Raw genomic sequence first — 7,995 nt, 5'->3', positions numbered from 1 at the left:
TCCATATTTTTGTTGTAAAACATCTTAAATTAAAGTTAAATGTACACTTTGATCACATTGTCTGTTTTCCTTTTATATCCATTGTGAGGATGCATCAACACATTAAACTGTAGTTTTCCAGATACTCGTGGACATGATTGAACAAAAGAGAACAGGAAGCTCCTGGATTTTAACCAGATGATCAGCTGTGATGGTGAGGAACATCTCACATTACACCAGTGCCCACACGTGAAGGCCGTATGAGAGGGTCCAACGGGCCAAATGAGCAGCAGCTGTGATCCAGACGGGAGCATTTCTTATGAATCTGTCAATCCCGTGGAGATAAATCACAGCTCTGCTGGGGTGGAGCCATCTCAGTCCAATGACAAAAAGGATCAAATTAGGGTTTTTCTCATTAAAATTTATTAAGTTAGACATCTTTTTCAAAGGAAACAGATAAATGTTGTCATTGGTATTAAAGTCCTGATGGTGGAGTTGTTTTCAAACTTTTTTCTGGCCCCAAAACAAATTGTTCACATGAACAATTTCTTATCAAATCACCAACAATAACAGAGCAAGCAAATAATACCGAGCTCCATGCTGAATGTTAGGAACTAAAATTACAAATATAAAGCTCGTCACGACAGCGCCAGCCCCCCCCCCCGCCCCCCTTTTTGTTTTAATATTTAATTATATTCAGTTCAACTTAAATTCAGGTAATTTCATGGTGATTTTCGCAGAAAGCCCCGCCCCCGTTTGAAAACAACCGTGATAAATTTCTCATCTACGAAGAGTCCCAAGAGGTGGTGTGGCGAGGGTAGACCGAGACGGTGAACATTTAGCAGACTGCAGAAGCAACAAGTCAGAGGTGTTACAGGAAGATCCTGGGCTTATGTTGGTCACTTTCTGTTGGGCTGGGCGGCGATGTACAGCGCCACCAGGCAGTACACCACACCGCCCAGGGTGAGAGCCATGGTGGTGCGGTACAGCAGCTTGTCGGGATACCCGCGCTTCAGATGAACAGGGACACCGTCTGATACCTGAGAAGGGAGGACACGTGGGAAAAAAGTGTTGAGAATCAGAATATAAACGTGTGAAAACAGGGCAGAGTACACATGAAAAAAAAAAAAAAGAGTCAATTACAGTAAGACGGCTCAACATTTGAATTTGGGGTAAATAGCAACATTTGCTGCACCTCATATAGATGCTGCATTTTTCTACTACACTCAAGGTCCTAAACTTGGGAACACATTTTTAATTTATTCAGTCTTGTACTAAAAGAATAATTGTTTGTACGTTCGGTCTTCAGAATGAAAAATGCCGGCAAAAGCTTCGATTGAAAAAGACATAAGACATTTTAATGAAAGATGAAAAATGTCATTAAAAGCTTTGATTAGAAAAACTGAAATGACAATTATTTCCAAAAGTGTTTTTCTTCAATGTGCAGTTAGTCTTGGCGGATTAATTTTTCCCCATTTAGAAAAAAAACAAGGCATTCTTTCAATAAGCAAAAAGCAAACTCCATCAGTGGAAACCGTCATTTTCATTTAGGCCTTATTTTTGTTATATTAAGTACTAAATATCAGTAATTACCTGAAAATAAATCTTTACTTCACTGGTAAAGGTTGTCGTTCATTAACTTTCATTCTGAATATTTTATACGTACGATAAAAAAGTTATGATTAAGATAATAATGCCATGCCTGTGACACCTTTTGTTTCTTGTTCGTTACCTGGAATAACCTCTGGAAGTCAGGAACCCTGTTTGTTCCCATGTACTCCACCGCGGTCCCTGCTTCTGACGCCATCTTGGTGGGGCTGGCGAAGATCATGGTCGGGGACTCGGGTACGACTGGCTTCAGTCCCTGAACAGAAAAGTAGACGATCACGCATGGTTCAGTTTTTTTTATGTGCACAAGAAAAATACGATTAAAGCGAGTTGTTAAAGCGAGTTCTTCCTCCCCTAAGTGCGTTGCAGACCTCCGGTAGCATTCGCAGAAGCAGGACTTGACATTTCCTACTCGTATAAACCTACTGAACTTCCACACCTACTCCGTCCAGCCATGATGGAGTGAATGAGAATAAAAGTCCACAAAAAAAAAGGAGTGGAATGAAGAAAATTAAAAAAGGGACAAATGACAAAAGAAAGATGACTGAACGCAGTCTGCCACCCGGAGCATTATTAGGCACGAGAGGTAAGAATTTAATAATGAGAACACGCTATACATTGTTTTTTCCAGCTGGCTGCATTTCAATGCCCGCTCAATGCAAATAGAAATTTAAGAGTCGAGGCAAACTCCTATTTGAAAAAGATGAAATAGCTTTCTTGCAACCCTAAGTCCATGCGATGGATATATGGATTCTGAGGGACGAGATCCAACACGGCGAGAATTTTGTAAACAGTAACAGAAAAGACTTGAATGTTGTAGAGTCTCTTCATATTGATCTTCTGTAAGCAGAAAGAAAAAAAACTCAATAGTCATTTGGTAGGCTCATCCTTTGTGCATAAAAGCCGGTGATTACACAACTGCCTCATCGATCAAATCTTACAACAGACCCACTTGTGAGACTGTTTAAGTGTCTGCTTAGTTATTGAAGAACACCTCCAGCAGCAAATCAACACTATTAAACATTATTGTATTAACATTATGTTTTGTGTTTGTGAAACATGCTTTAATAAAACATGTCCCTTTCATAAATCCCACTTTACTCCTGATAACATTAATCCACTCACACCAAGTAAAAGAAAACAAGACTGCTCTGTTTTTTAAACTATATACTAAAAGTGAAATAGACTAGAGACAAAATTGTTATCTAAAAGAAGATTCCTGGATGTTGCAGGGACACCTACTACCTTGTGTGGAGTCAGGGAGTGGGGAAATTAAATTAGTCAAATATGGACAAATATGTGGAGGTGCTAAAAACAGATTACTTTTACTTTGCCACTTAATTCAGGCCTTTACGCAATGTGTTCACAACCGAAGCTCATCTCTGGGGATTATGTTACAAATATGATTTATAATATAATTTCCACATCTTATCTAGTAATGAAGGAATCGAAGGAAATGACTGACTTTGTGTAACTTGAAGAGCATATGTGGTTGCAGCTGCAAGTAAAAAAGGGATCGATTGAGCCGAGGCCAAATAAGGTCTGAAATGACCCCCATCAAGGAGTAAACTCTCAGTCTTGTTCCTCTGGACTTGACTTCGATTTCCAGGAAGTAAGATGAAGATTAAGAGATTTTTATCCTCACTGTTATTTATGACATTTTGTCGGTGACAGTCACATAGTAGATATACAAATAAAAGTATTAATGGACAGAAGAAACTGCCTCTGGACGGGCATCCAACCAATCTGAAGAACTAAGCTGGTACCAAACTGGTATCATTAAAAAAAAAAACACTCCAAAACGGTGTAAAGTGGAGCATGAAAACCTGTGAATGGCTGTGGTCGCTTTTGCAGTTAAGAAAGAAAAAAAAAAGTGTTGATTCAAACTGTTATTAGCAGCTCTGCTGCCATCTTGGTTGTTTTAAATAGTGACTCTGGGACGCTCCTGTATAAAGTCTGGTCTACACTACGATTGGCTCTGTACTGGTGAAGAAGCCTCTGAATGGGAAGGGAACCAGACCCATTCATGGGTCCTCATGGGAGTAGTTTTCCTAAGTGAATGGATACGGCTGGGCTTAACAGAAGAACGCATTTAAAATCAGGAAAAAATATAAATTTGGTGATAATCTTAATTTGAATGACAAAGCAATGTTTTTCTTGTGTACCAGATAAATCTGATTAAGTACGCTATAAGAGTAGATTGAAACTGTTTGACACATTCAACCCTAAATTGGTTATCAGTGTTTTAAAGTTGCAACGAGTATAATTTACAATTAAAACACAAATAAATGTAACAGTGTAATTAATTGATGGTGCATCCTTAATGAAAAACAAAAAGACATAACTTCAGCTGCAGCTTTTTGGCACATAAACAAATAATGAATGCTCCATCTAAGCATTTGGAAACCAAAATATTGAATACTTTTATTAGGAAAAAACACCTAAACAATTCTCTTTATGTTTGTGACATTCAGCAGAACTGTCTCATTCAGCATCTCTGAACTCTTGGGTAGGATTGGTTTTCTTACCCACTAACAATGTCCTGCAGGAGGAGACACCACCAACTAATCCATAAGGTTTTTATGCTGATTGGATTTCTCTGGATGGGATTTAATGCAAGGTCTGAGCTGCAACTGAGTTAAAAGAAATTACATCAGTAAACCAACACAACAGCCTGGCAGGAACTGCAATCTATACAACTGTTTTAGAGATGCATTTATTTCAACTGTTAAATTATTTTGTAGGATGCATCTCCTGTTGCTTCTCTGCTTTATTGCATTATACGCGAGAGGCATTTTGTTATTTCAAATTACTTGAACAAAATAAGAGAAACACCTGTCAGGAAGAAGCAATAGATTTAACAGGACTTTATTAAGACTGTTGAAACACCTGCGCCTACGAGTGTAACGTCTGGGTGAGAGTATTAAATCCATGTTTATCACGTTACCTGGCCACCTGCTGCTGTTTGATCGCACGCACGCACGCACTCTCTCTTTAATCAGGTTTTTACTCAGTTGCTTCAAAACAAGAGATATAGATAATATGTGTATGTGTACACACGTATACATATATGTATATATACACACATCTCTCGCTCTCTCTCTCATATACAGGACTGTCCCAAAAAATTTGAATATTGTGATTTTCTGTAATGCAATTACAAAAACAAAAACGTCATACATTCTGGATTCATTACAAATCAACTGAAATATTGCAAGCCTTTTATTATTTTAATATTGCTGATCATGGCTTACAGCTTAAGAAAACTCAAATATCCTATCTCAAAAAATTTGAATATTCTGGGAATCTTAATCTTAAACTGTAAGCCATAATCAGCAATAATAAAATAATAAAAGGCTTGCAATATTTCAGTTGATTTGTAATGAATCTAGAATGTATCACATTTTTTTTTTTTTTTTTTTAATTGCATTACAGAAAATAAAGAACTTTATCACAATATTCTAATTTTCTGAGACAGTCCTGTATATAAAAAATGTGCAGGAGAATAATGTGTGCACAGGATAGTTTAAAATATAACTGTGCATTTCATAAGCATAATTAGTGGTATAAACTCTTTAAAACACTGAAGCCGTGAGAAGCACAACACTGAGCTGAAGGGAACAGTCTTCAAAAGGTAAATTAAATTATTTATCCTATTTTCACTCCACTGGCTTGGAACAGAAAAATAAATATGTGTTCTGTAATCCGTACCAAACTACACAGCGTTCATTCGTCAACAGAGCTGGAAGGAGGGGGAAAGAAAGAAAAAAAAAGAAAAAAAAGAAAGAAAGAAAGAAAGAAATTGCCTGATCCAAGGTCATGACCACAAAATGAAATCTCTCACACACGTGTGCAGACAGAGTTCCACCTCTGACCAGAGCCGTCGCCTGCCGGAGGATGGACTCAGCCGCAGACAGTCGGGCAAATGAATGTCAATCATTCAGCTATTATTAGTCAGGATAAGCAGATCTTCCTGGTCCTCCTGCAGGCACTTTTCACCAAACTGATCCTCTCATAAGAGACAAACACAGCAGACTGGAGGACCTGATACTTTAGACTTCACTGATCTTTGTTTTAACAGAAAAAAAGGCAGTATTTATCTGTTAGTAAGTATTTGGGGGATCTGAATGGAATAAAGCAAGGACAGACGTCTTTAGTTAGCTAAAAGTTAGTTACTTTAGTAAGCATCAACAATTCAATTAGTACATTAAGCTCTTCAAAAATGGCACTTTTATAATTGGGCTTCAAAGAGTATTGCTGTTTTTTTGTTTTTTGGGGGATGGGGGTTGCACTCTGTAAAATGCTTTGTGGTATATTATTATGCAATAAAATTCTATAGTTTAGTTGAGCAAATAAATAAAATAAAAAATGTCCTATTCAACACTCTAACCAGACATTGGACCACGACAAAGACATTGTGGTGGAGAAGAGGAACAGGAGCCATATCCAAAAGGAACCCATCTGTGATACTGTACATTTAAAAATAAAAGAAAAAGATGCACAACTGATCAGCTTTGACAAGTGACAGCAGAATCAAAAAAAGATGCAAGATTTCTGTATTTGTATAGCATCATTACAAAATCACAATGTACCACTTGTATCTGCTTAATCTTGTGTAAGACATCAAGAATGGTATGTTCAGACTTTAATGACCCCCTCTTGAGTTACAGCCTGATGCTGACTGGTGTAGGACTACCGTCATCACTATGCGCTGCTGTGAACAAACAGATCATGAGAATGAACCGCTCTGAAGTTGGTTTTATGTGTCCTGAAAATGCTTTATAAGTAGTAAGAGGAGAATGTGGTCCTCATTACCGAGACAAGGCCAAGCTGGGACGCCTGATTGGCAAGCGACCCGGCCTGTATATAAACACAGTACGTTTGATAACTTGAAATGGCGTCACAGTTCTGACCTCTGCTGCCACCTCTCCACCACATTTCATTCTTTCTCAGAGTACCATTAAGCTTGTTTTATTTACTTATGTTTTTAACACTTTGCTTTCATTAACACCGGGTTGCATTAACAGTCATTTCAAGCTACATTTGAATTGGCTAGTCAGTAGACAGAACCATAGGATATCTGGCACTGACAGGAAATCATATGAGGAAGTGTTTGATAGAGAGATCAGTTGTTGTGGTCGTTGAACCTTTCACACTGTAGGATGTGGGACCGCTGTTTGGGTGGATGACAGTTCACTGACAGAAAACACTAAATGCAGCTGGATAAACTAGTGTTTACGGCTGATTTAAGTTATAAATAAAACGGAATCTGACCAAATAAGTGTCAGCAGGATGAATTTTTTGAAAACAATTGTATCATAAAGAGAAAATTGCTGTTAGTGCATCTCTATTGAAAACATGTCTTCAGAGACTGCGGTCAAGCAGCCGTTTTTACGTGGTCAAATCAGCCGCTCCTAAATTTTCAGTATTTCATATTTCAGTCTTTACGGCAAATGAATGAATGCGGCTCAGAAATAGAAAGATATGAAGTACTGAGTTTGAGATAATGCAGATATTTTTTTTTTCATATATTTCTTTCATTACCTTACCTTACTGTAAAAGAAAAGGATGAAAAACTTTTCTTTTTTTTTTGCTTCAGGTTCTGTTTTGCAGAGACTATAAAAATGAATTCTCCCATAATGTCACCAAATACCTCATACACCTCTCTTTACAACTACAATCACTACAAGCATGCTTAATTTCAAACAATTTAACTGTGGAAAAATTGAAATATTCAGATCTAAAGTTCAAACACCTTACTTTTCTAAATAAACCAGTCTCCTTTTTTGCTTCAGGTTCTGTTTTGCAGAGACTATAAAAATGAATTCTCCCAGAGATATAGGCTACGGGAAATAGTTTAGGATAAGTGATTAAAAAGGGCACTGGAGGGGGGAAATAGTTATCATACAGTGGAAAGTAAATATATTTGCTGTAAACTCTCAATAGACATAGAAAACAATGTAAATCAGCTACAGTACATGTGAAATAACACGTAAATACCATGTTGTTGTTACTGAGCCTCGTCTTCATCATAACAACCGCACAGGAAACGGGTTCACAAGGTCGTCTTAGGACAAACCATTTAAAAATATGTATATCTATATATCTTGAAGTATTTTCACTTAATCTCACTTCACGTTTCTGAGGACGATAGTGAGACAATACCGGCTCGTAATCTCAGGAAACTATCAAGGTCATCCCGGCGGGCAGCGACCCGTCCCGTCCCCGAGCCCCGAGCCCCGCACTCACCTGCGGGCTGTAGGCGGCCGCGGGAGCGGCGCCCGTCAGCTTCTGCGTGAACCCGCTGAATTTGTAGTACATGTTGGGGCTGAAGGGCAGCAGGGAGGAGAAGGTGCTGCGTCCACCACGGTTACCCCGCCGAGAAGGATCCCCGACCGTCGCGGGAAA

The 7,995-nt window shown here is 38.3% G+C and overlaps 1 protein-coding gene across 1 annotated transcript; it reads right to left on the bottom strand.

The window, feature by feature from the left end:
• Positions 1-379: 379 nt before the first annotated feature.
• LOC133419209 (cytochrome c oxidase subunit 7A-related protein, mitochondrial) lies at positions 380-7,995 on the bottom strand. Its single transcript, XM_061708244.1, has 3 exons — positions 7,837-7,995; positions 1,712-1,843; positions 380-1,019 (listed from the first exon to the last, which is right to left on the bottom strand). The coding sequence occupies exons 1-3, from the start codon at positions 7,906-7,908 to the stop codon at positions 879-881; spliced, it is 345 nt and encodes a 114-aa protein (XP_061564228.1). The 5' UTR covers positions 7,909-7,995; the 3' UTR covers positions 380-878.

This window comes from Cololabis saira, chromosome 19, assembly GCF_033807715.1.
Source record: "Cololabis saira isolate AMF1-May2022 chromosome 19, fColSai1.1, whole genome shotgun sequence".
NCBI lineage: Eukaryota > Metazoa > Chordata > Actinopteri > Beloniformes > Belonidae > Cololabis > Cololabis saira.
The sequence above is the reverse complement of the archived record's forward strand: the minus strand, read 5'-3'. Positions and strand labels throughout refer to the sequence as shown.